This window comes from Xiphophorus maculatus, chromosome 11, assembly GCF_002775205.1.
Source record: "Xiphophorus maculatus strain JP 163 A chromosome 11, X_maculatus-5.0-male, whole genome shotgun sequence".
In the NCBI taxonomy this organism is placed as follows: Eukaryota; Metazoa; Chordata; class Actinopteri; order Cyprinodontiformes; family Poeciliidae; genus Xiphophorus; species Xiphophorus maculatus.
The window spans coordinates 8,141,840-8,169,809 of NC_036453.1; the positions used below are offsets into that span (position 1 = coordinate 8,141,840).

Here is a 27,970-nt window from a genome sequence, read left to right on the forward strand (position 1 = left end):
CTTTGGAGATAAAAACAATAGAAATGAGTCAGTTTGAATTAATGTTAATTATTAGTGCTAATAAAATCTATATTGTTCAGCAGGAAGAAGCTAAAAACTAAAATAAAATGTTTTGATTTGAAACGTCTAGCTTCATGAAAACACGACTGGTCTGAGAAAAAATACTAAAAACTTTCTTTAATGTAAGAAATAGGAGATGATCAATAAGTTATTGAGTTATTAGGAATAATAAATATTGATTAAATTAAAACAACCTTCCTGATCAAATTAATGATTACACCATCTTCCAAATTATTATGCACAGCAGATTTTCCAAACATTTTATGGATTATAAAGAACTGCAAATGGTCATTCTGTGAATGTGCAGCATTAAGTGTTCACATGTACTAAAATCAAAATCTATTTCAATCAGAACCATCTTAACAGACCCAGTTCCATGTTAACTTTGGACCTTCTCTGATATCACAGCACAATTCTTCATCCATTGAACTTGTGAGTTTGTGGAAAGTTTCTGCTGAATTTCTCTGCAGGATGTCAGAAAACCTTCCCAGAGCTGCTGGTTGATATGAACTGGATTCAGATCTTCTGCTGGAGGAAACTCCAAAGGTTCTCAGTAGGGTAGAGGTCAGAGGTCATGGTGACCACACCATGAGTTTCTCCCCTTTATGCCCATAGCAGCCAATGACACAGTAGTAATCCTGGCAGCATCAGATGGTGGATTGTCATGATGAAGATGATTTTGCTACTGAAGGTTCGGCTCTTCTTTTAGAACCATGACAGAAAATGATCAGTCAGAAAGTCCAGATACTTTGCTGAGGTCATTTTCACACCATCAGGGCCGACCAGCTCTCTCTCTCTCTCTCTCTCTCTCTCTCTCTCTCTCTCTCTCTCTCTCTCTCTCTCTCCCCATGATTCGGCCCACAGCATGACTCCACCACCTCCTTGCTGATGTCACAGCCTGTTGGGACGTGGTGGCCGTCCACCACCAATCCACTACTGCGTCCATCTGGACCATCCAGGGCTGCACAGCAGTCATCAGTGAACAAATCTGTTTGAAAATTAATCTTCATGTCCGGCTGGGCCCACTGGGACCGGTTCTGCTTGTGAGTTCTGGTTAGGGGCCCAATAGTAGGTTCCTGCACCACAAGCCTCTGGAGGATCCTCCACCTTGAGGCTCCAGCAGCTTCTAATAACTGTTTGCTGCTTTAAGGGCATTTTAACAGCTGCTCTCTTAATCTGATGAATTTGTCAAACAGAAACTTTCCTCATTCTGTTTTTATCTGTAAAACCATCTTTGTTCTGAATCAGCCACAAATCTCTTCACAGTACGATGACGCTTCAGTTTTTGTTAAATATCTGAAGTTTTCATATCTTGTCATACGGCACTAAACTATCTGATGAGTTTTGTCAGCAGAGATTCTTTCGCTTTCCATGTTGCTTGAAACCTGTGGCCTGTTTAATAATGTGGAACATCCTTCTGAAGTAGATTTCTTTTAATTGACCAGACAAACTAATCAACCAGCTCTCTTAAATAATTATAGTGATTCAAAGAGCCCTGACACACAATAGCATCTATAAATTTAATAGCACAACAAAAAATGTAATCTTTATGACACTTAAATCCAATTTGCATAATAATTTGGAACACGGTGTAAACACAAAATAGGAAAAAAGTTACAAAAAAGAAATCTCAAAACATTATTCCCACCAAGATTTCTGGCATTTTATTAAATAGAAATAATTTTGCTAACTCTAAATTATTTAAAATAAGAGAAATTTGATCTGATTTAACTTCAGACGGCGAGAAAAATATATCAGGTGTAAATAAACTTTTACTGAATTTAGGATTTTAATCAAACATCAGATTGAATTTTATTACCAAACTGTTCAGTTTGAAACATTTTGAAGAATTTAATAGAAAAATTAAACCTTTAATGTTTAAATGAAACTGAATCATTTAAAGAGTTTTTGAATCAGAGCTGAAATTTTCTTTCTCCACTAAAATCACTCAGAGGCGAAACATGAGGAGCTCCTCCCCTCCAGCCATCAGTCATCATTAATAATCACCATTAGTCATCAATAACTGTTATTAATGGTTGATTGGTGCTTACATCTGCCTCTTGATGTAGTCCTTGAGCAGCTCCTGGTCGGCGGCGTACAACTCGCTGTTGCTCAGGTTGTCGTAGTAATATGTGACCGAGCTGCCGAACTTCTGGCCGTACGGAGCGTCTTTCCCGTCGAACGCCTTGTATCCGTAGTGGTAGTCATGGTGACCTGCAGAGACAGGGGGCGGGGCTTATTCCCACCAGTCTGAACAGGAAGTGATGCGCGCCATCTTGGTAGGCAAACACAGCGTAGAGCACAAATTTAGTTCCAGAAATTATTGCAATAAATGATAATACTTTTGTTTCAAAACCATTTTCAATTAATAATAATAAAATAATTATTGACGCACAGCCTCTAAAAGATTAAAAAAAGAACATCTGGAACTGGAAACATCTTAAATATTCAAAATAAACAATAATGCAAATGAATAATTCATTCTCTGCATCCAAAGACAAAATGCAGGAGCATTTAACACATTAGTTAATAAAACAGAAAGTTAAGGTTTAGTTTTTCCAACTTTTTAAAGAAATTTCTCTAACGATTGTTGATGAAATGGAAATATTTGAGCTCATTTTAATTATTAATTGTTCATTGTGACACGATTACATCCGATGTTCTTTTTCTGTACTTTCTGTCCCAAAAAAACAAAAAAGTAAAAAAAGCTCATAAGTTTACATACGGCCATCAAGCTAAACTCTGGTCAAATCTGCTGAAACATGAAACATCCGACTGAAGTTTGGTTGATTAAACTCCAACCTGGATACGTTCAGATTATTCTGATTATTGGTCCGACAGCAGGTCAAATCAAACTGCAGGAGTTTTAAAGGTTATAAACAGATTTAAAACAAACTTATGGACAAAAACGTCTGAAAGGATTTTATGTTTAGAAGCAGCAGCGACTCAAACTGAAGCATAAGAACCTGAATAATGTGCTTTTTGTGTCACAGGTCTCCGTGTGTTTGTACCTCTGCCGCCGCCTCGGCCTCGGCCCCGCCCTCTTCCTCTGCCACGCCCGCGACCTCTGAACCCTCCGCGGAACGGCGCCCCCTCGCTCTTCACGCTGGAAACCTCGTCGTGGTCGTCACGCCACTCCCGCTCGTACTTCTGACTGTGCCAATCTGCCGGAAAAACCAACCGCATCAGGGGTGACCTTTGACCTCTCCTGACCATCAGAGCGGTCCGGCTGACCTCTGAGGTCGTTCCGGGCGTTGGGCGCCAGCCGCGGCTGCTCGTTCTGCCGGCTGTTGTTGCGGGACGCCGAGCGTTCCCGCGGCCCTTCAGGCTTCACGTCAATCATCAGAGGAAGCCACTTCTGCTTGTTTCCTATTGGGGGAAACATGGAGTCCAACATCGATTGGTTAGCAATTAATCAATAAATAATAAATAAATCACATCCTGCAGAACTTTCATCCATTTATACAATATTAGAAATACCTCAATAATATTTACTCCACTCATTTATTATTAGAAAATGAACATTGTATTAAACAACCTTTCATTCATTCAGTGAACATTTGACCATCTGTAGAAAACAAGAATCTGATCAACAACAGAGGAAAGATGATCCTGTTTTCAATTAAACAATTAATAAAAGGCCTTTTGAACCAGCTGAAGCTAAAACTACAGAGGAGTTCTGGATGCAGCAGATTTACAGATAAAGGTTTTTATTTAAGATAAAAGATGTTCATGTTTAAACAGTTTGAGCTGACTTCCTGCTCCCAGTGTTGTATCATCCTGTGGTCTTTTTTTTGAGTCTTTAAACTCCAGTCAACTATTAATTACAACATTAGTTGACAGTTATTTCAATAACTGATTAATTATAATGAATATGGTTAATTGCTTCAGTCCTAATCAAGAACTTATCATTTAAGTTTCAAGTTTTACAACATTTTTCTTTCCTATATCCTAAACTCTGAAAAACTCTGAGAACGGATTCTCTGAAGAGGAGAATCAGTTTCTGGATCAGATTTCAGGAAAACTCAACATCTGCTGCTTTTTTCACCGGAAAGTTTCTCTTCAAAATGCGGAATGCTGCTGCAGTACCTCAGCTGGCCAGCAGGGCGCAGCAGAGAACCGCTGGAAGTTCAATTAAAAAGATGAAAAACAGAAAAGAAAAAGAATGACGCAGTTTGAGCTCAAACTTTTCCCGTTTTGATCTGAATTTTTTTATTTACAGAACATCAGAATTACAGAAGTTTGGTAAAATTGCATTTAAGTTTTTCTTAAATGTTTTTGAGTTTTCTTCCTAAAGATTCTCAGTAGTTTCTGGCAGAACTGGTTGAACTGGATCCAGCTCTTTACTAGAGCTTCTAAATAAGATCAGAGTTTTTCAAACCGAATCCGATTAGACATCAAATGTTTTTCTCACTTTCTTTTCTAAAAAAGGAATAAACGACAGGAAACATTTTCAAATCATCCTTCCTGTGAGCTAGATGACACAGTATTAGAGAATTAGTGTTTAATTGTGAAAATTCAGACGTGATCAGTTCAGTTCATGTGATTCTTTCCAAACAGATTCAGTTCATGTTCAAACGTTTCAAAACCTGCTGAAATTAAAATGATGTTTGTGTTAAAACATGATTTCTATGGTCCTCAGAAAATGTCTGCTTTATTCTCCTAATATTGTGACTGTTTTCTTCTAATATTCTGACTTTATTAATTAAAAATAATAATAATCAGAATCTGGGCCTAATAAATGGAAAATGGAAAACAAATTGGTCAAATAAGATGGCGGCTCTGGCTGTGATGACATCACTCTGAACTACGGAAACCCAAAGAGTTCATTCCAGAAATTGGATCTTAAAAAGCAAAAAATAAGATTAATCTGAAGAACTTTGTTTTTGTTCGTCTGGAAGAACAAATTCAATTTCCTGGTTCATGATGACATCATGTTTGCTCCTTATAATGTCATCTAATTTAGAAAGGGAACCACGCACCCCCACAGCATGATGCTGCCACCACCATACTTCAGCTAGGTTTGTGTTTTCTGGGTTTGAGCTTTTAATGGATTTTTCGAATCGATCCACTTTGTGAAGACGCCAGCTTCAGCCAACATTTTAAAGTTTTCTTTGGTTTTTGAGTATTTGACCTTTTTTCTTTGGCCCGTTTTTCTGCGGGTCGTCGTCGCCGTTCTTCTCCTCTCCCGAGTCGTCAGATTTGGCCTTCAGGTTCTCCTTGCTCTCCTCGTTGCTCTCTCTCTTGTCCTTTGGCTCTTTCTTAGCCACCGACCTTTTGGGACCCTTAAAAACAAAAACCGTTTGCAGGATTAGTACTTTGTGTTCAACAGCTGGAATCTGGGATCCAAACCTTAAAACTGCAACGTGTTGAAAGCAGCGAGAGCCAAAATGATGCAGCAGCTTCTCTAACTCCTCCAAGTCAAAGTGAAGCTTCGGTGTTAACAGCAGCAACTCAAAGCTTGTTTCATTCATTCACAGGCAAATATCCAAACCAAGCAACATCAACGCAGATAAACCAGATGAAAAAGGATTTTCTGAAAACAATCAGCCGACATCCTGTGGAAAAAACGTTAAACTTTGGGATCAGAACTAAACTCCACTGTAATCAACCAAAACGTTGCTTTTTTATTACTTAGCTTCATCTTTTCTAAAGGTCCCACCTCCTGTCCATAGCAGCTCAAACGCCACGCAGCCATCGCTGAGCGGAGCAGCGGTAGAAATGGATTTACTAATTTACTGACATTTTCCAGAGTTTATTTTAATAAACTGAATATTAAGAAGAAAGGATTGCTGCTGGATTTGTTCCCATAAAACAAACAAAGAAAATCTTTGCAGAGAATCAGCAGCTAAAACAATCAGCAGCAAGTCCAGGTAAAATCTGCTTATGAAAAATAAAATACAGAAATATTTTAAATAGTCAGTTTCTAAATACTCCACAAATACACCCAAAGGAAATCAGTAACACGAGTCAACCTGTGTCATTTGGACCAAATATGGAGCTAAAGCAGCAGAAAGTGAATTAAATGTTTCATTAAAGAGGAACAGAAGAGGATTTGCATGAGTTCACAACATTTGACTACAGCAGAGCACAACATGGCGACTGTTCTCACAGGAAACGGTTCCTCAGGTTACACACACACACACACACACACACACACAACCCAGAACGCTTTGGATTCATGTGCTGCATTCAAGAACGAGTCGAGAAACGGCTGGAAAAACTCTGATTGCAGCAAACGGGAAAACTTTAAATTCAATTTAAACTTTAAACTTTTAAACCGGTGAGGAAGCAGAAACATCATCACTGAATTTCTTTTTTTGTTCAGGTTAAGATTGTTGCGTCAGTTTTGGCCTTTTGATTTAATTGTTTGACCTTTAATGATTTACATGATAATTGGAAATGAAGCTGAACACAAAATCAGAACAGATTAAATATTCGACCTTTAGATTTGTTGACACTTTCTGAATCTGAATTGTTTGAACAAACAACTTTACCTGTTTTTAAATATATTTTTCATATTGATGAATATATGAGGGACCAAAAATATGAATAATCTTTGTTTTCAGATAAAATGATCTCATCTCTTCCTTAAAGAGCACATTTGTTTTACAGTGAAAAAACTACAGATAAATATATTTGAATTTGAATTTTATTTCAGCAGCCAAAGAGGTAACCATGGCGATTGTTTGTGAGCATAAAGTTTTCTAAGCAAGATGTTTAATTTTGTTCTGCTCAACAGTCTGTTCAGCTAAAGCTAAAGGATGTTAGGCTCATTTCCTCAGTGTGTGAGCTAAATGAAGGAGCGCATGTTTTTATTTTAAATTCCCTCACATGCTAACCTCTAATTGATATGAAAAAACAGACAGATTTAAAATGCTGTTAAAAATTACATGCAATATAATCAAGCTGCTTACATATCTTTATCTTTTCCTGTTTTATTATTTATTTGTATGAATTAAAGTCCCTATAAATAATATTACAGTTGCATTAATGCAGTACAGTTAAAAGAGCAGCATATGGCCTATTCAAAACCTGTTCATTATATTCTTTAAATTATTCTCACATAATCAGGTTTCAGTCTGAGCTGTTTTAGGGTCTCTGTCGCTTTAAATCCAAACAAGCTGCTGCTGGCCACCCCCCCAACTCAACGTTTACACTCACAACAAAATGGCTGCAAACAGACAAACAATTATACATCCGTACATCTTGAAAAGCATTAGTGGAGCCTCCTGCACAACAAACCACAATGCAGCAAGTCAACAACTAAACTCTTGTCTTTTCCAGCAGCCATTGTACATCAGGAAAACCAGCTGACCAAATGCTGGAGGATAGCTGGGGTTGCTAGGCAACAGCACAGTTTTTTTGTTTTTTAAGGAGCCGTTTTTCCATAGCCAACAATCACGAAATTATTGCCCAAAAACATCTGGGTATTTTTAAGTGTTTTTCTGCTGAGACTCAATGGAACAAAAATGTGAATTTTTCACAACAGATTTCCTTTAAAGGATCACAAATACTAAACTAAAGTCTGACCAGCTGGAAACTTTCAAATCTGGATTTTAAGGTTTCTACAAGAAAGTGATTTAATCAAAATGACCGAATCAAACTGTTGAAAGTGAACGATTTAAACATTCATGTGAACCTTTGGCCTGAAATGGGTTTTATCTGCCGGGTTCTTTGGGTCGCTGCTGTGCCAACAGCAACGTTCCCTGAATCGATTTTTCTCTGTTAGTTCAACATGTGTGTTTAGTGTTGCACAATCAGGGGAAAGCAGCTTCTCCTTCTGCCTGGAGAATTTTTCATTTCTGGCCTCATGGGGAGTTAAGAAGCTGAACTTACAGCGATTCTCCACGAGTCTCTGACCTGCCTGAGAGGCGGCGGGCCGGACGCGCTCTGTCCCACTGCCTCCATCTGAACACAGGGAGGGAAGAGCAGTTTAGACAGGATCCACACACACACACACACACACACACACACACACACACACACACACACACACACACACACACACACACACAGCAGGCTGCTGTGAGTCACTCTCAGTGTCGTGGGGCCTGGAGGCGTTTGGTTCCTCCAAAACGCCACGTCAGAGTTACACAAGCTGCGGGAGCAGAAGCGTCTGCCGGCGTAGCGGTTAAAGTCCCCCAGAGGAAACAACTAAACGCTTCCTAAACTTTCCACAAACAGAATCAGAGCCGGTCGCTTCCAGGCGGCTTCTCTGAATTTAAGAGAAAAGAAAAGCCGAGTCACAGAAAGCGGAGCCTCGTTTTGCCGAGTCACAGAAAGCGGAGCCTCGTTTTGCCGAGTCACAGAAAGCGGAGCCTCGTTTTGCCGAGTCACAGAAAGCGGAGCCTCGTTTTGCCGAGTCAGTCCTGTTGCTTCACAACGACGAGCAGAAAAGGAAAAAAAAACCTTCGGCAGGTCGCCGCCTCTTTGTGGGACTCAGCAGGAAACTGACCACTGCTACTCAGAGGTCAACGCAAGGTCATCAGTCAATAAATTAAAACAAAATCATTCATTTACATGGTTTATCGTTTCTTCGGGCTGTTTAAGGATACTTTTGTTTCCAGAGACTTTATAAGTCATAACAGTTTTCATACTCAGGTTTATCTGCTGTTGGAACTATTAAAATAAATATACGTGGATTTTACTGAACACTTTCACTGAATTTATTTTTTTCATGACCCGAAACGTTTACATGAATAAATTGAAAGCAGCAATAATTTCATTCGGTTCTGAGCAACAAAACTCCCAGAAATTATTAATATGTGGTTCTTGGATTCGTTACTGAACTTTATCTTGTAACTATTAGAAAAGCCGACTAAATAAAGGAAAATAATTATCTCAGTTGAAAGTGAAGATGAGCGTAGCGTTTGTTTAGACTGTTAGCATGTTTAGCGTTTGTGGCTCCGCTGCGTGGGAGAGGTCAAAGGTTCAAGCAGAAGTTCCACGTTCCAGTTTACATTTTCTCTCCAGAGAAACAAAAATTTTATTATGATTTAACCTAAAGAGGAACAACCTAGAGCTATAGATCTAGAGTCAGCACAGCTTCAGGTCTTCCAGCTGTAAACCAGAGATCAGGCTGACCTCTGACCTCTGGGTTCCACAGTGGGCCTTCTCCCAGCTGCAGAACATTTCCAGGACCACAGACTAAAGTCTCATATGAGAGAAACTCATCCAGGCTTTAGTTTCTCTTTAGTGGCTTTGATTCCTGCAGCAGCGTCTTCACAGATGAAGCTTTCAGCTTCTATGATCCACAGATCTGGAGCAAACAGCCAAAACACTGAGTTCCTTTAAATCCAGACTTAATGCCCAGCTGGTTGGAGCTGCTCTGCTTAAAAATGAATTAAAACCTCATCAATATGTTCATCTGGTGTTTATCCATAACTGGTTACTGTATAAAGCTGTTTGTGTTGCTGAAATATTCTCTAATAAATTTAACTTGTTTGAATGAAGAACCAAAAGCAGATCTTGATTCTTTTATTGAAACATCCTGAGAAAATGTCTAAAAATGTCAGAAAAATGTCAGCCATAATCCCAGACTGGCAGGAATAACTCCGGGTTTATCCGAGTGTTTCTCAGCGTGTCGGCTCGCCGCCGCCGCCGCCAGGCTCTGATTTACGGCGGTGAACGTGACGGACGCCGCGGCCCGGCAGCACTAAGAATAGCAGTGGCTCGGACCGGCCGGTTCTCTACGGCGGCCCTAGAAGGACATCCTGCCTCCGACCATTCCGTTCTGCCACCGGACCTGGAGGTTATTCCTGGGACCGACGACACGATCTGGCCCGTTAGCGCCACCGGGCCGCCCAAAATAGAGCCGGTTACCATGGCTACTCGCTGCGCCGCATTGCTCACAGAGAAAATATAACTAAGAAAGGAAGAAATGGCGAGGAGAATCCCAGCAGCTAACGTCTGGTAGCCAGGTAATCACTCAAACCGCAGGCAGGAAAATAAATTTTACTTGGATAAAAATTCACGTTTTTCAATGAGACAGTTTGAGTTTACAAAAGATACAGTGAAGTGAAAATCCTCCTGAAAGTACATTTTGTCCAGAAAGTTACTAAAGTAAAGGTTACTCCCCACCTCTGCTTCAGTTAGTTTTCTCTTATTTCAGGATATTTTCAGCAGAAACTGGACAGAAATAGTCGGTCAGATTTTGTGTTTTTGCAGTGAACGCTAAAGCAAGAAGCTAACCAACATGAAAAGTTTCTCAGGCTTCATCCTCACCAGCTGCATTTCATTTACCAAATAATTATACAATTTGCTTAATGAAACACGATTTTATTAATGTTTTAACTGCAAGGTTCTGACTGGCAGCGGCTCGGATCAGAACCTGAAAAATCATTTCTGTATGCTTCACATTTTAACTTTTCTTTTATTTCTGTTTATCTGACCAGCTCACATCTCTGACTGCAGAACGAGGCTGCAAACAGACGCACAGTTCTACCACCGTACATCTTTGAAAAGCATTAGTGGAGCCTCCTGCACAGCAAACCAGAATGCAGCAACAACTAAACTCTTGTGTTTTCCAGCAGCCATTGTACAGAGAAAAACCAGCTGACCAACCACTGGAGTATAGCTGGAGTTGCTAGGGAACGGGCTGCAGTTGCTAGGCAACAGCCCAGTTGTGATGTTATATTCTGAAGGTTTTTGAAACGACTTTTTTCCAGACACTAAAAAACATGAACTTATTGCTAAAACGTCTGTTATTTTAAGAGCTTGCTCTGTTTTGAAGCAGCTGTTATGTCAAACGTTGTTTTATTTCAAGCAATCAATCAATTTTAGCTATAAATCAGAGGGTCAGCTGCCGCCGGCCAATCAGAGGGCCGCCGAGTCGAGTTTGTGTCGACTCGGCGGCCCTCTGAGTCAAGAAACCAGAAACTTCAATCTGAGTTTCAGATGAAACTCAGATTGAAGATTCAACTTATTCTCATCTAAACAAACCAAGAAAAACTCAAAGCAACAACAAACTGTCGTACGGCTCACTGTCAGCAGGGGGTCTATAGGCCCCGCCCCCTCTCTAGCCCCGCCCCTTCACCCCAGCACGCGCTACCTGCATGTCTTTAGTTGCAATCTCTCCTGGAGTCGGCCAGCTGTTGGTGTCGCCAAAATCTCCAACCTGAAACAAAAATGAGAGAAATATTTTAAATATCACCAACTTTAATCTACAATAAAACACAAATATTTTAAAAAGTGACTTTTATTCTGAGATTCAGTAAGTTCAAATACTAGAACATATTCAGAATATTAGAATAAAAATGCAATTTTACCAGAAAAATATCTAAATATTACGAAAGGAAAATCATTTTCATAAAATTACTCCTTCGTTCTCCTAATATTTTAACTGTTCTGGTGAAAACATAAATACATTAGCCTAACCCCACATTATATACAACTTCTATATATTCCACCAGAGCTGATCTAAATTCAAAGCCCAAATAACAGAAACTGTAAAACAAGATGGCGGCTCTGAGTGTGATGACATCACTCGTAACTATGGAAACAAAAAGAGTTAATTGGTGGAAAAATCAAATGTTCAAAACTCAAACATTAATTGATAAAAGCAGCCAGTGACTGAACAATTGATTCAACCTGAAGGATAATAATATAATATCCTTAATATTCTTCGCTTTCTGTCCATCTGAGCCGATGACATCACCAAACAATATGGCCGACAAACGGCTGACGGTCATATCTGACCTTAGAGTTGCTTCGGGGTTACAAGGAAGGAAGGAAGTGACAACATTTACACATTTGAACAGGAAGTGGAGCAGAAAGTGAAACAGGAAATGGAGCAGCAGATATCATTTGCATCCTGGAACCGACTGGCTCCAGAGGTTTCCAGGCCGTTTCCGGAGCCCGATGGCGGTCAGACTGTGGGCTGCAGGGTCAGAGGTCAAACAGCCAGACGAGCTGCCGCTCCATCCCTCGGCGTTTCTCACTGTCGGTTATTTTTCCTGCCTTCAGGGCAGCAGAGCTCTAAACGCTGAGAATGTTACCTTTCCTCCTCGCCTGGCTTTGGGTGGATTCCCCGCTCTCACCACTTTGGCAGGGCCGCTCGACTCTGTTGGAAATAAAGAAAGATGGCCGACATTAAACCAGGATCCACAGGATTTCTGCTTTCCAAAATAAAATTCAAAAGCAAAAGAAAGAAAATATGAATTAGTCAACAAACACACATTTATTTAGAACCCTCACATTTTTTTCTTTTGTTAGAAGCTCAAAGGTGACTCAGTCTGCTTCCAGTAACAGGTTAAGATCAGCCTATTCAAAACATGTTCATATGTTTTACACTAAATCATTCTCAGATAATCAGGTTTCAGTCTGAGCTGTTTTAGGGTCTCTGCCACTTTAAATCCAAACAAGCTGCTGTTGCTTCCTGGAACCGACTGGCTCTGGCCAGTCGAGGTTTCCAGGCCATTTCCAGAACAGCCTGGAAACCCTCAACAGTTACACTTGCAGCAAAATGGCTGCAAACAGGCGCAGTTATACAACCGTAAGTCTTTGAAAAGCATTAGTGGAGCCTCCTGCACAGCAAACCAGAATGCAGCAACAACTAAAGTCTTGTGTTTTCCAGCAGCCATTGTACAGAGAAAAACCAACTGACCAACCACTGGAGTATAGCTGGGGTTGCTAGGGAACGGGCTGCAGTTGCTAGGCAACAGCCCAGTTGTGATGTTATATTCTGAAGGTTTTTGAAACGACTTTTTTCCAGACACCAAAACACATGAACTTATTGCTAAACGTCTGTTTCTTTATGAGTTTGTTCTGTTGCAGCTGTTATGTCAAACTTTGTTTTATTTCAAGCAATCAATCAATTTTAGCCATAAAGCAGCCTTCATGTTGGAGGCAGCTCGCTGGAAACACATAATGAAGGCTTTTCTGATTTCTGACCTGGGTTTGAACCGTCCAGGTTCACAGTCTGCAGGTCAAACACCAGAGTTGTGAATTAAACTGAGACTGCTGGGATTCTCCCTTTTGCTCTCATCTCTGTAAGAGAGTTGGTGGATATTAAAAGCGATGTACCTTCATCTTTTCTTCACTGAACTAGCCAGGGGAAATATTGCTATATTCTTTGCTTAATTTTTTAATAAAATAATAATCAAAATACATTTGATTCGTACTTGATTGACTCAGTTTCACCTTAGGTAAGACTTATTTCCTTAACACAACCGAGACACAAATAAAAGTTTACAAACATCCAAAATGTGAAATTTGTATAACTTAAAATCAGAGTTAATTGTACAAATCCAGTCATTAATAATGGTTACTTCACATATTTGACATAGTGTGAACGTTTTGGCTCAGGTTTAATCAGACGTAATCCGTTTTAATCTGCTTGAATCGTGTTTCAGGACTAACTGAACTCAGTGAACGTTTTCTGCCTCAGCTGCAGCAATGAAGCGTTTCTGCAGGCTAGCCACATTAGCTGCAACATTTGCTTGACCTTTGAACTCTCAACGGCTGAGCATTGAGAAATGGAGTAAAGGGGAATCAACTCCTGATGTTGGAAACTTGCAGTTGCTTCATTTAGTTTTCTCAAACAGGGAAGGCAGATTTCTGTAAATAATATTAGAATATTCTCCTTTTGATGCCCTTTAGTTTTTCTTTCAGGTAAAATAAAAATAATTTGTAAGTTTAATTTTCAGGAGTTCACTAAGGAGTTGCTCTGTTGTTGCATTATAGGTAATAAAATGTTTATTTTTCTTATTCAAAAAATAAGTTTATTTGAATATTTTAATGTATTTCTAATGTTGTGTAAAAAAATCTTAAGTGGTTAAATGAAAATCTGCAGAATGTGTCAATTTTTTGTCCAATTAGATTAAATTAATTGGTAGTTGCAGCCCTGGTGTAAACTGATTTATGACTGAAATATGAAGTTACCTTCAGTTCTATTATAGCGAGACAGAATTATTCATCTCCATGCTGAGTTCTGGATGTATGAAGTAGAAAAAGAGTCAGTTGAATTCATGAACTCCATTCAGTAATACCAAAATACAGCCGGTCCATTTCTCATGCTACCTTTAGGAGCCAACAGACTCTGTCTAAGCCAGTGGTCCCCAAACTACGGCCCGCGGGCCAGATGCGGCCCGCCTCCACATTTGGTCCGGCCCCCTGAACAATACCAGAGTATTTTTATATATGTGCATTTTTATTTGATAAGTTGGACTTTTGCAATAAAATGTTCCTTAGTAATGAACTTTATTTATTATTAACCATTAGTTAGTAACTATTTTATACATGCATATAATTGACATATATCAGTTATATGCATGACATATAACGTATAACGACATATATGCGTAACATATAACAGACCCCAGAAGGGTGGATGGATGTTGCCTATCTGGCAACCCCCATCAAAAAATCTTAAACCCGCCTCTCTCAAAGAGCAAACGGAATAATGGCGAAAAGATTAGGTAAGAGAAAAATTGATTCAGAATGCAGGGCATTTAATCTGCAATGGACAAACGATTATTTTTTTGTCCAATGCAAAGAAAAGGCTGTCTGTCTCATCTGTCAAGAGGCGGTGGCGGTATTCAAAGAATACAATCTGCGGAGACACTATGAATCCCGTCATAAAGACAAGTATGATAGCTTGCAAGGCCAAATGCGAGCAGACAAACTCTCAAAGCTAAAAAGTGGATTGTTAGCTCAGCAGAATACATTTGTACGCCAAGCTCAGCTGAACCAGTCATCTGTTCGGGCCAGCTTTCGGGTTGCTCAGCTGATAGCAAGCAGCGGTAAACCTTTCACTGATGGAGAGTTTGTCAAGAAATGCATGAGAGCTGTAGCGGAGGAGGTGTGTCCCGAGAAGAAAGACGTCTTTAATGCCGTGAGTCTATCAGCCAGTACAATCACCAGACGCATTGAAGAAATCGGCGGTAATGTATATACCCAGCTGCAGCAGAAGGCGAAAGAGTTTGAATTTTTTTCGTTAGCACTGGATGAGAGCACGGACGTGCAGGACACCGCGCAGCTGCTCATTTTTATTCGTGGAGTTACTGCAAACTTTGAGATGTGCGAGGAGCTGGCAGCCCTCCAAAGTCTCAAAGGGACTACGACCGGGGAGGATATTTTCGGAAAAGTGTACCAAACCATGGAAGAGTTGGACCTGGACTGGTCAAAGCTGGCCAGCATCACATCTGACGGGGTTCCCAATATGGTGGGCGTGTCTCGGGGTCTAATAGGACGCATGAACCGGGAGTTTGAAGAACGACGTCTCACCGCACCGCTACAAGTCCACTGCCTAATTCACCAGCAAAAACTGTGCTGCAAAGTGCTGACGTGGAATTCTGTCATTAAGGTTGTGGTGTCGTGCATAAACTTCATCAGAGCAAAGGGTCTTAAACACAGGCAGCTCCAAGAATTCCTGTCTGAACTGGAATCTGCGCACGGGGATGTGCTGTGCTACACAGAGGTCCGATGGTTGAGCCGGGGAATAACTTTGAGGCACTTTTACGAGCTGCCACCTGAAATTAACACATCTCTTCATTCACAAAACAAAACTGTGCCAGAGCTGAAAGACCCAGAATGGAAATGGCATCTCGCATTTTTAACAGACATGACAGAAATGCTGAACAGCTTTAACTTGCAGCTACAAGGCCAGGGGAAACTCATTTGTGAAATGTACTCACACATCAAAGCATTTGAGGTGAAACTAGAGCTGCTTCTGGGACAAGCGAAAAAGCACCGTTTCATCCATCTCCCTGCTACACAAAATCTCTCTGCAGAAAACCCAGCGGTCCCTTTTCCAGCTGAAAAGTGTGTGGAAGCACTGGAAATGCTAAAGGTGGAGTTCGGTGTGCGATTTTGTGAACTACATATTTACGCAAAAAAAATCCGTCTTTTCCAGAAGCCCTTTGTTGCCGACATCGATGAAGCCCAGCCTTCTTATCAGTTTGAGTTGGCCGAGTTACAGAACTGTGATGTTCTGAAAGATGCGTTCAAGCCCAACAGCCTCATTGACTTCTATGGCGCCCTCCCAAACGACACGAACCCTAACATCAGAAAACACGCAATGAAGATGTCCACACATTTTGGCAGCACGTATATCTGCGAGCAAAACCTTTCCCGTATGAAACTGTTGAAAACGTCAATGAGATCAAGATTGACAGATGAACATCTGCATCAGTGTTTGAGACTGGCAGTGACTAGAATGGAACCTGACATTCAACTTCTCACCAGTCAGATGCACGCCCACAGTTCACACTGATGAACAAAGGTAAGGTCATTTTTCTGATTTGAATGAGATGAGTCATTCTGAGTATAAAAATATAATCATAATAAAATCTACTGGGATAAAATCCATCTCCACAACCATACTGGTAGTAGTACTGATTGTGCTTTGGAGGTGCTGTATCACTTAGTTCAGTTTCTCAGCCTGCTTGCTTTGTGGGTTTTACAGGGAAGTCGATGAGCTGCAAACAGCGACGTCTACAAGTTACTGGAACCTGCAAAAAGGTTATAAGGAAGGAACACAAGAACTTTGAGAACCTGCTCATATGAGCCATTTAAGTAAGAGATTCTGCTCTGACAACTAAGCTGAACTTGGACCTTTTAAGATTGTGACCAGCACAACAGAAAGTTTATGTTCCATGGACTTTTTTTTAATGTGGAGAACCCAGTGTTATTTGGTTATTATTTATTTCATAAATAGTGTTATTTCCTGACTTTTGTTCTCTGAAGAATCCAGAAAAGGTTATTTGATTGTGCTTTCTGAAAAACAATACATTTTTATGTTTAGCACTCTTACAATTGTCACACTTTTTCTGTTAAAAACTGACCCCGGCCCCCATCAGAGAAGGGACAAGTTATGTGGCCCTCACAGGAGAAAGTTTGGGGACCCCTGGTCTAAGCTAACAGATCCTTTAGCTTTAGCTTGGAGGCGTTTCCTAACTTGTCATTTCCTTTAGCTTTGCAACTAGCTAAAAGAGATGGAAGAAAAACATAATTGTTTACTCTCAACAACAGATTTCATTTTGAAGTTACAGAGAGAACGTAATATTTACATCTGATCTTTACTTTTCCTTTAATTTATCTTCAATAATCAAACAGTGAAATCCATCCGTCTTAAAATCACCTGGAATCGTCTCAGATGAAATTAAGCAGAAAAGTCAAAATCTCAACAACTTCCCACGTCACAAGTGAGCATTTATTTTATTCCTCCAACTTCCCACACTGAAAGTCAAAACCAAAACGCAGAGATGAGCAAGCAGCAGATTACAGCCACTAACCCTAACCCACCGCCACCTTAACTTTAATCACCTCAGAAATTAACTTTAACGCTGATCTGACCCAACATCTTTAACCGATCGGCTTCGTTTGGGAACAACAAGCCGCTTTTCCTTCAGGGGGATCCAGGAATGCCATCAGGTCACCATGACGACGCAGCAACAGCAGCTTCCTGCTCAGCAACTTGTTACGGTGTCGTCATCAGGAGCAGATTTACATCAGAGGCAGAAAGTGTTGATCCAACAGTCACAACATTTCATTATTTTAAATAACTGACTGCAGCTTCAATCACGTTTAATCGTTTTAATTCTGATTAATTAATTACTGAGATAATAATCAGCTCATTGAACTCAGCTGAGTATACTTTCATTTAGTAATTGATTAATTTATACCCTTTAATATTAAAAGTTCCCATATTTCATATATTATTTAGCAAATGGCCTTTTAACTAGTATGCTTCAGTTAAAAACTAATTGACAAATGATCGTCAATTAGTTAACGCGCTGAGACACCTGCCGCTAACGCGCTGAGACACCTGCCGCTAACGCGCTGAGACACCTGCCGCTAACGCGCTGAGACACCTGCCGCTAACGCGCTGAGACACCTGCCGCTAACGCGCTGAGACACCTGCCGCTAACGCGCTGAAACACCTGCCGCTAACGCGCTGAAACACCTGCCGCTAACTCGCTGAAAAACTTGGCTCTTATCTGAGCAGTTTGTGTCCAAATGTACAGAAGCTCTGATAACTTTCTCTAAAAATAACTGAAGGACAAATCAGGTGTGTATTTAAGAAACTTCTGACTGAGCAGAACAGAAAAACAGAAAAGAAATCATTTCTATCATATGTACAGCAGCAGACTGCAGGGGAAACGTTACGAAATAAAATCTAACAGAGCGATCAGATCCCAGTATATGACCATAAATATACAACTATACCAATATTTAACCAAAATATTCAGTTGTGTTCTCATTCTAATGCTTTATAAGCAGAAATTGTAATTATTCAGTGCATCTGCAGCAATAAATGAATCCAATTTAGAGAACTGAAAAAAAATTCAGACAATATTTAGGGGTAAAGTTATTCATCGATTATTGAAATAATAGTACAATATTCATGTAATCAATGAATAACTGGAATGTTTAAACTCAAAAGACAATTTTCTAATAGAACAACTTAAAGCAGCAATTAACCTAAAACTGTATCAGAAATCTAAATATTTTCCACTTAAGATTTAAAAAAACATGTTTGTAAATATGTTGCACTAAAAATTTCTCAGTTTTGGTTCAAATTCTGCAAAGAAAATCTCTAATTAATCACCTTTTCTGTTACTATTAATCGCTAAATCAAATAATCAACCTGTCAGCCAGGTGGATTTTCTCATTTTAAAAAAGGTACTGAATTATTTGCATCTTTTAATGTATTTCTTTTATGTTCGTTTTATTTTCTCTACTGGCCTTTATTTGATAGTGACTTGACAGGAAAGACGGCAATAAGTGAGACATGTGGCAAAGGTCACCAGGCCGGGAATCGAACCTGCGACGGCTGCGTCAAGGACCATGGCCTCCATCTGTGGGTGGTGCTTAACCGCTGCACCTCCACAGCACTCCATCAATTCATGCATTTCTAATCTTCATAAAAATGGATTAATTGAAAAATCTGCAGAACAAGCCCATCTTATAATCTGATTACTAAAATAATCATTGGTAGCAGTTCTAGAAATATAATAAATAAACCAGCATTTCTTCTGCTTGAAATATGTGAGGTGAAGTAATTTGTAAAGCTATTCTCACACACAGGTTGTTTAATTAAACCTGAAATTGTTTCTTTGAGTGTCTTCCAGTCAGTACTGTGGAGCGAACCATCATCAGTTTCTCCATTTTTATTCTGATCAGTTTTTAGTTTTCAAATCGCCTCTGAATTCAGCAAACATGAACCGTTTCCTCTGTAAACTCTCCAGCTAATCCAAGGCTGCAGCTTTAACTTCAGTTTCTGTCTTTCCTCACAAAACCTGAACACACACACACACACACACACGCCTCCTGTAAGAAGAAAGGAAATTCCCATGGTGCTTTAAAACGCTGCAGTAAATCCCGCCGCTACATAAATAAACTCTGTGCCACGTCGCCTCTGCAGCCATAAAAACTCCGGCTGTTAAAATCATTTATTTACTACAAATTTAACATGAAAATTTTAAATTTGACTTTAATTCATCAGAAAATCCACAATCACCTCCAGTGGCTTTTGTCTCTGCTGCAGTTGGAAATAAATGTACGTCTTTAAATAATACAATAGATTTAATATTTAAAATTTTTCCACAAAAATCAAAACTGATGAGTGAATGAAACATCTGGCTAGATATTAATGCAAGAAATGCAATACTTGGATAAATCTGTACAATAATAAAATATGCAGCCGGTTGAATGGATTTCCCAAACCTGATGAATAATCTTCTATAAATATAATAAAGTTTAAGTATAGAGCTAGTTAGAAAATTAAAACTGACTGGCTGAAATTCTCATGCCATCCAGTGTAGATGCAAAAATACAGATAGTTTATTAAAGATTCATCCATTCATTGCTGTTGTTGCTGGATGTGAAATAATTTTCTGTTTTCTTCAGGTGACAGAAGGCCGACTTTGAAATCGTCTTTATGTGTCTCTAACAATCCAGATGCAAAACGCATATATAACCTGAAATGTTACACTTAAAACAATTTTAGTTTTTGTAAATTCTTGGAAAATCTGGACTTTTTCTGTAGTTCAGTGATGTCAGGCGGCCATCTTGTTTATGTTTTGGGTTCAACTCTGATGGAAAATATGGCGTCAAGCTAAGATTATATTTTAATAAAGGGAAAAGCGTCATAATATCAGGAAACTAAAGTAGCACAAAAGAAAAGTAAAACTAAAGGGAGGATTATGACGTTTTAGAGAACTCAATCTAATGCTAATGATGTTTCTGCCAGCATCTGCGTCAGCTGATCAAACTTAGACTTAGACTTGTACTTTATTGATCCCTTGGGAAGACTCCCTCAGGAAACTGAAGTTACCAGCAGCTCTCAGGCAAAAAACAAAGATAACACACAGTAAGTGCAAAAGAATACAAAATACAAATTAAATACTAAGGTACACACTAAATGTGAGTAACCAAAACCTTAAATTATGCAAGAAAAACCTTAAATTATGCAAGAAACAAGGAATAAGAATATAGAATATAAGTAAATATAAATACAACACAAAAAAAAAAAAAAAATATATATATATATATAAGAATTTGGCGGATAGTTTGACCAGTGATATCGTAACCTCACAAATAACATTATTCTGTCATTCAAAACAACAGTCTTGTAATTTTAAGACATTTTTTCTGGTAAAACTGTTTTTAAAGTAAAATTCTCAGCTTTTACCTCAGATGGGATGACTGAAATAAAATCCCCTTTCTCAAAATAAATTTTTGTAATTTCTTTATAGAAAAAGCGAGAGAGGAAAATAAATGGGCTCAGGTATGAAAAAAAAACACCCAGCTCTGGAAACAGGAACGTTTATTTTGATTAAACCGGGAATAAAGCGGTTTGTGTTTTTTTACAGTGTTTTGTCACTGTGAAATGTTAATGTTGCACAAAGGATTGCTTGGAATGCAATAAGGAGAAGGCTGCTGTTTCTCCAAACAAGCAGCTGAGGAGAGGAAGCAGGAGAAACACCTCCTTAGTTTTCCCATCAAACTTTAAATATTCAGTTAAATAACAGATTTATCTTTCAGACCTTTGAATAAAACGAAACATTTCCAGCTTTAGATCAGTAAAAACTTTCAGGAAGAACAAACTTTAACTCCATGAACAGAACACTGTTGGATCTGTTCAGACCGCCTGCAGCCTAAGGTCACATGACCAGAACGATGACATCACCGCAGGGTACCGATAACCGCCCCGCCCCTGAGGCCAGATGCTGGACCGGCAACGGATCCCAGAAGGCAATCTGCAAGCAGAGAGGCAGCAGAGACCTTTAAAATAATAAAACCTAAATGAAATTAAACTGGAGAAACTGGGAGGCAACCAGAGCCTTTAAAATAAGAAAAATAAAACATTTATTTCAAAATGCTGGACAAACAGCTTAGCAAACCTAAAACTCAATAGTCAGACTAGCTTAGCAAACAGCAGACAAACCAAACGACCCGATATCAGTTTGTTCAGTTCTGATGCTGGACTGGCGGACTCCACCCAGCGCCAGCCGGGTCGGCCCGCTATCTCTGCAGCCAGACTCAGCCCTGAGGCTGATAAACATAGGGAGAGCGGGCCGGCTGAGGGACGGACGGTCGATGAGCGGAAGCTAACAGGCTTTATGCTAACGTGTCATATTTATGGTAAATTTACAAATTCAGGCCAGGATTTTATAATGACTGATGACCTCTGCCTCATGACTGCGAATGATAGTTTCTACATTGAAACATTAGCCATTTATCACAAAAATTTATGAAAATGTTCATTTCTATTTATGTTCAAAAAGTTTAAACCAACACATTATTTTTAATATTAAAAGGCACAGACATTTTATTCAAAGCAAAATGTAAAACCCAATAAATTAATTAATAAAATACTAAACATGTACAAGTATTAGGAGTCATCATTCATCACATGGTTTGTGATTTATCGTAAGAAATTTTTATGACAAACTTTGATGCATCGTCTAAACTTTAATTTGAAAGAAAAACTAAAACTAACATCATAAACGTAATTTTTCACTATTTTCTCCACTGTTTGCTCCACAATAGCATCAACAAAAATCTGAAAATATCAGTAAAAATCAGCATTTATGGCACCTCAAACACTAACAACCTTTAGAAAAACATTCCCATTTAAAATCCATTTATTCACTGAGTGGGATTAATATACACTGAAAAAATTAACTGCATTTAATAATTAGTCATATTCTGATGCCCTCAGTTACCTTAAACGGAATAAATAGCTTTACAATCATTATCACAGTAGTAAAGTATTTCAGTCCACATCGCCCACCTCATGTCAAAGCATTTAGACTGGATCAAACCCCGAACTTTGACTAGGCCACTATTAATGTTCCTCTGCGGTTTGTTTTGGAGGATTTTTGTTTAAAATTTTATGTCATGAATTAGCGCTCAGAAAACTCAGAGTTTGGCACGTTGTGAGAAACAAAACCCAGAAGTCATCCATGAAGAGCGACCAGCAGGAACAAAATGGCCGCCGTCAGAGTTTCACACAGAGCCACTGTTGGACGATGAAGATGGATCAAACCGTTATGGCTCAACGGCAGCAGCACCACATTACATCACTTCCTGTGACTAACCTGCAGTGATGACTGGACTTTAAAGGGACAGAAACGGTGAGTTCAGGTTCAATTTAAAATGATACTTTTATTCTCTTTCTGCAGCATTACGATAAAACTAAATCAGTCGTCAGAAGTCGTGTTTGTCGGCCCCGCTTCACTCCTGCTGGTAAACTCGGCCCTGCAGACGCTTCACATGTTTTCTAAAATTATTTACAGAGTTTCTGCATTTAGTTTGTGTTGCATTATAGAGCCATGTGGAAATGTTACGGCGAATGATTTAAACATTTTCCCTTTTGATCCGTTTTCTAACATGCATGTAAATATTTGGACAAATTTAAGATAAACTGAAAAGGTGCAAAAAAATTCAAGCAATACAACAAAGAACTTGTAAAGAATAATTTTATGACATTTTTTAAAAACATCAATAAGTGGCGGGGAATAAACTAGCACAACCTCAAATTTCTACACATATTATTAAAAATCACAATTAATCAAAATTTTAAGGACATTTATGGTGGATTAATCCGCTTTAATCCAATTTATTATTTTTAATCAAACTAAACTTTATTTCTTGTTTTATCATTTCTCTAGCTGTGAAGCACGTTGGTCAGCGAGGCTGCAGTAAATCTGCTATAAACTTTGATATTTAAGATGAAATAATTTTAGCGATTAAAGGAATGTTAATAAAAACGGGAGTTAATGCGAGTTCCTCTCTGCAGTTAGCATCCCGTTTTCTTTCCTGGTCCAGACTCACAGCAGCGACGTTCAGATTTACTGGAAGAAAACTAAAGTTCTGGAAAGCCGAGCGAGCGTCTGCATTTCAACTGGAAACCCTGAAGCTGTTTGGTTCTGACGGCGACCCAGACACACACCGCTCGGTTCTGATCCTGGATACGTGCCGCGGCCAAAAGCTGCTAAAAACACCAAACAACACGTTCAGCAGCAGAGCAACCAAACCAGCAGCGGGCTCAAACAAAGCCCGCTGACTTGGCCGGGTCCGGGATCAGACAACCCTGGGAGGCAACAACCAGCTGCCTGGAAACCGTCAACCCAATGGAAACCGTCAACTGTCAGGAGTTTCTAGGTTTTCTCCGTTGTCTACAATCATTTCTGCAAATCAACTGACTGCTGTCAACATCAGGTCTGAAAAACTGCCCCAAAACATGACAACTTCCATAAATTCAAACACTTTTCAGTCGTTTTCAGCAAACTCTGAAGTGATGGATGTAAAATAAGGAAAGCATCGATTGATAAAATAAAATTAGCTCAATATTTTCCATTTAGACCATCATTAAACAATTTCTCCCTTTTAATGTCGCTAAAAACTCTTTTGACATAAAGTTAGTCTGCACTTTATTTATTTTACAAAAATCCAAACTCTCACTTCAGTTTGCAGTAAAATATTTAAAATGCAACTTCGGTTACAAAAACCTTATAATATTCTTTTGTTTATTTTGGATATTTCAGTCCCAGTGTAAGGCAGAAACTATTAATCGTGATTAACCACTTAATCAGTTAAGTAGATTGTATTCTTATTGTTTTAATGTTGCATGTTGTTCATGCATGTAAATTAAAAGAGATTTTATTATATACATAAAAAATTAACAATGAAAAATACAGGATAAAGAAACATTATTTCAAACTGTACAAAAACATTTAGATTGTACATTTAAGGTGAAAACACCTTTGTCTGTAAATACATTTTATTTTAGTGGCATAATTCAGATTTGCTAACGGAATGCTATTGTATGGTACTTTAGGCAATAAAATGTTTATTTTCATGATTAAAACATTAATTTTTAATTTGCATTGTTTTATGTATTTATAATACTGTACAAAGATGATGAAGTTATTAAATTAAAAATATGTAGAATGTGCCATTTTTTAACCAATTGATTAATTGGCAGAATAATCAATATCTGAATTGATTACTAAAATAACTTTATTTAAGTTTTAAACATGTACTTGCATTAGTATACCATTATTATTATTATTATTATTATTGTTTTAGTTGACAAGGGTGTCAAAGTGACAGTGTTATAATTTATCACAATAATTTTCATAAAGTAATATTTGTTAGTGACAGGCCTGATCATGATTTCATCGCCACTGCATCACAGATACAAACAAATTATTCCACATCAGCCTGAGACTGAAAAAGTTTTCACTGACTTTAAGATTTCTTCTGGGATTTTTATGTCACACTTCAATATTTGAGATGAAGTTGATTTTAAAAGAAAAGATGCCTTGAATAAATCTACAAGTCATTTAAAATGAAGATTGAATTTATAAAAGCAGAAAAAAGTTCTTCAACCCAAGCTGGATATTTATTCTACGTGAAAGTTTAAAGGACAACATCAGTGTGGATTATAAAATAAAACAAAAAGGCCAATCTCACATTTGACAATAGAAACTCGTTTTGATGACCCTCAACACTTCTGGATCTGATTAGAAGCTGAGCGCCCAAAACGAATGCAGCCGTTCATAATTAAAACCAAACATGGTGGTGGAGTGATTGACTGCTGAAGAGCCGATCTACGGTAACCACTTCTGAACAGCTCAAAAACAAAATTTATAACAATAGATGAAGATTTTTTAGTGGCCTAGTCAAAATTCAGGCCTTAATCCAACTGAGATGCTTTGGCAGGACATTTTACAGGCAGTTTTAAAATCAAAAACTCTCAATATGGCTGATTTTGGACAGGAAAGTGAGCCTTAATTCCTCACCTCTAATACATGATGGTGCTTGTTGCCCCCAAATGTGTCACAAGGGGCAACTACTTGTCTCTTATTCCATAAGACCCATTTGGTTTGGATAGTTAATTTTCCATTATAAACATTAATCCCCGTCTGAAACTGCTCTTTAAATGTACTGATTAAATTTAGCTTGATCCAAAACATTACACCAAAATTAGGATCAATCCGCAGGAGTGAAAACGCTTGAACCACACGGTAACGTTGGGTCTCACATTTTAAAATACAGTAGTTTTCTTAACTTTCATCGTTTTAATGTATCTTCCAATAGTAGACCATTTGTTGAGAAATATGACTGTTCAAACCAATGCTAATGTTCCACTCGCTAGTAAATAAAACAACTTGGAATGCAAAATAATAATCAATCAATCAATCTTTATTTCAGACACAAAAGAGGTCCATAAATTAGACATTTCATTAAAATATCGCAATTTGAATATTTTTTATTCCAAACTAAAGCACTTTTAAAACGTTGAGATAGAAATTGGACTCCTATCACCTGCTAGATTCTGCAGTGCTGATTAGCTTTCAGAGCTACATGCCAACAGCAGCTAGCGGGGGCGAACAGCCATGCGGAAGCTTTCCTGGCTGTGACAGCGAACACAGTACAAGACAACCGGCTCCCTGGTGGCCAGTCACCCGGGACTGGACACCCTACACGCCCTGAGCTGACATTTATCCGCAAAAACACCGTAGACAGGCTGCTAACCTAGCCAACTAGCTTGCTAGCCGCCATGCTTTTTCTCTCGGGGAACACGTGGAGAGAACACGTGACGTCTCATAACAAACCTGCTCCTTTTTAGCGATTTAACGAGCAGACGCTTTCATGGTGGCCAATGTTTCTCGATGGAGAACCCGAGTGGACGTGGGCATTAACCACGGCAGAGCCGGGCTAACGGGACGGGCTCGGCACACTGACTAGGCCCCAAGGGGAGTGTGTGCTATTGTTAGCCCCGGCTACGCTGCTACACAGCTAGCCACAACCCGGCTTTTATTCCGCTGCACTGATGCAGAGACTGGCATAATGTTCGGCGTGCTGGCCGACCCAAAAAACAAATATGTAAACAAAAACAGCTTTAAATGTTTGACAAGTCCACAGAGTGCGTCTGATCAGACTGCAAAACATGGTGTGAAAGAAAGTTCGCAACCAGACTGCAGCGATGACACTGCAAAAAAAGAAACGGCTAAAAATAATGTTTTTATAATTATAGATGAAAGTGAAGCCGGTTTTTCTAAGGACACAACAAGACAAAAGGGCAGTTTTAGAGTCAAACCACTAAATTACAGGTCTGAGATGTGATTAAGAGCGTAAATCACGCAGAACCCAAACAGAACCATCTGTTTACACGAGCCTGAACGGACCGAGCATTTTAAGTGTTTTAAAGGGTGTGCCCACTTGGAACAGAGACACGATGATCCCTAAGAATAGCCTGCACCGTACGGAGGGGGCTGGCTCCAAATATAACCAGCCTGACAGCTCCGTTTGTCCCCGCTTTTAGCTGATTTTCTAAATGCTAACGCAGCCGCAGCAGAGCGGTGCTAAGCCGGTGCTGGAGCGGTACCTACCGGAGTGTGGCTGTCCGTTCACGCTGACCACGGTCACGGCGTTCATTTTCTTGGTCCACGGGTTCACCTTGGGCGGGGGAGCGTCCGTAAACTCCTTCCTGCCTTTAACCCCTTCCTCTCCCGGCTTGTCCTCGCTGTCACAGCCGTCGTCCTGGAGCTCCGCCGCCCGTGTGGAGGTTTGCTCCTCGCCGCCGGTGGTCCCTCCCATCTCGGCGCTGCTGTCGGCGGCACCTCGCTGCCGCTTGGCCCGCTGTTGCTCCTCCTCTTCCTCCTCCTCTCCCACTTCTACCGGCTCACCGCGGATCACTTTCCCGTGCTCCTCCGCCTTTGCGAGCGGGTTGCCGGGTAGGAGGGCCTCCACCTGAGTGGCCATTTCCCCACCGCCGTCTTTCTTTCCCCCCTTCTCAGGACTTAACGGCCCCTTCCTTCCTTCCTTCCCCCCCTCCTCTCTGTCTCTCTCTTACTAGTCCGAATCCGCCTTCAATTTCGGGGAAGAGTGAAGTTTCTCCGCGGGGCCTGCCGCTCCTCTGTCGCTCCGAGAGCCAAGGCGCTTCGGCCCGGGATGCGGAGCGGTCAGCACCGAGAAAAAAACACGGGGAAACCGTGAAGAAACGCGCCCGACGGCCTCTCAGGATTACAACCTTATCAGCTCCACTAGCAGCAATATGGATGATCCCCACCACGCGACAGACGGGTGCGCGCACGTACAGTATAGTTGAGGAGGAGTACCCACGTAAACATCGGGAGCGCGTTCCAGGGCTCAGGTCGGGATGGTACATTCAGGTGCTGTCTGAAAACCCATTTCCACCACTGTGATGAAATAAAAAGGTTTCTCTTAAGAGAAAATAAACAATAAAATTATAAAATTACGAGAATACATTCATAATATTACTAGAATAAAGTCATAATATTAAAACTTTATTCTCAAAATATTATGATTTTAATATGAGGTTAAAGACCGTAGTATTTTGAGAATAAGGTGAAAATATAACATAATTTAAGTCATAATATTTTGCCTTTATTTCTGTAATATTATGTATGACTTTATTCTTGTACTT

General features: G+C 39.6%; 1 protein-coding gene across 2 annotated transcripts in view; it reads right to left on the reverse strand.

Annotated features, from left to right (window-relative positions):
• larp1 (La ribonucleoprotein domain family member 1) overlaps positions 1-27,619 on the reverse strand; it is a 38,067-nt gene extending 10,448 nt beyond the window's left edge. The window contains exons 1-8 of one of the 2 annotated variants that reach the window (XM_014474656.2): positions 26,913-27,619; positions 12,060-12,124; positions 11,114-11,179; positions 7,900-7,971; positions 5,195-5,345; positions 3,295-3,429; positions 3,072-3,224; positions 2,112-2,274 (exon numbers count right to left, since the gene is read on the reverse strand). In XM_014474656.2, the coding sequence (XP_014330142.2) occupies positions 2,112-2,274; positions 3,072-3,224; positions 3,295-3,429; positions 5,195-5,345; positions 7,900-7,971; positions 11,114-11,179; positions 12,060-12,124; positions 26,913-27,285 (1,178 nt within the window). In that variant the 5' untranslated portion in view covers positions 27,286-27,619. The remainder of the gene's footprint in view (positions 1-2,111; positions 2,275-3,071; positions 3,225-3,294; positions 3,430-5,194; positions 5,346-7,899; positions 7,972-11,113; positions 11,180-12,059; positions 12,125-26,912) is intronic. The other variant, XM_023341761.1, reaches the window with a different exon arrangement.
• Between the last annotated feature and the right edge of the window lie 351 nt (positions 27,620-27,970).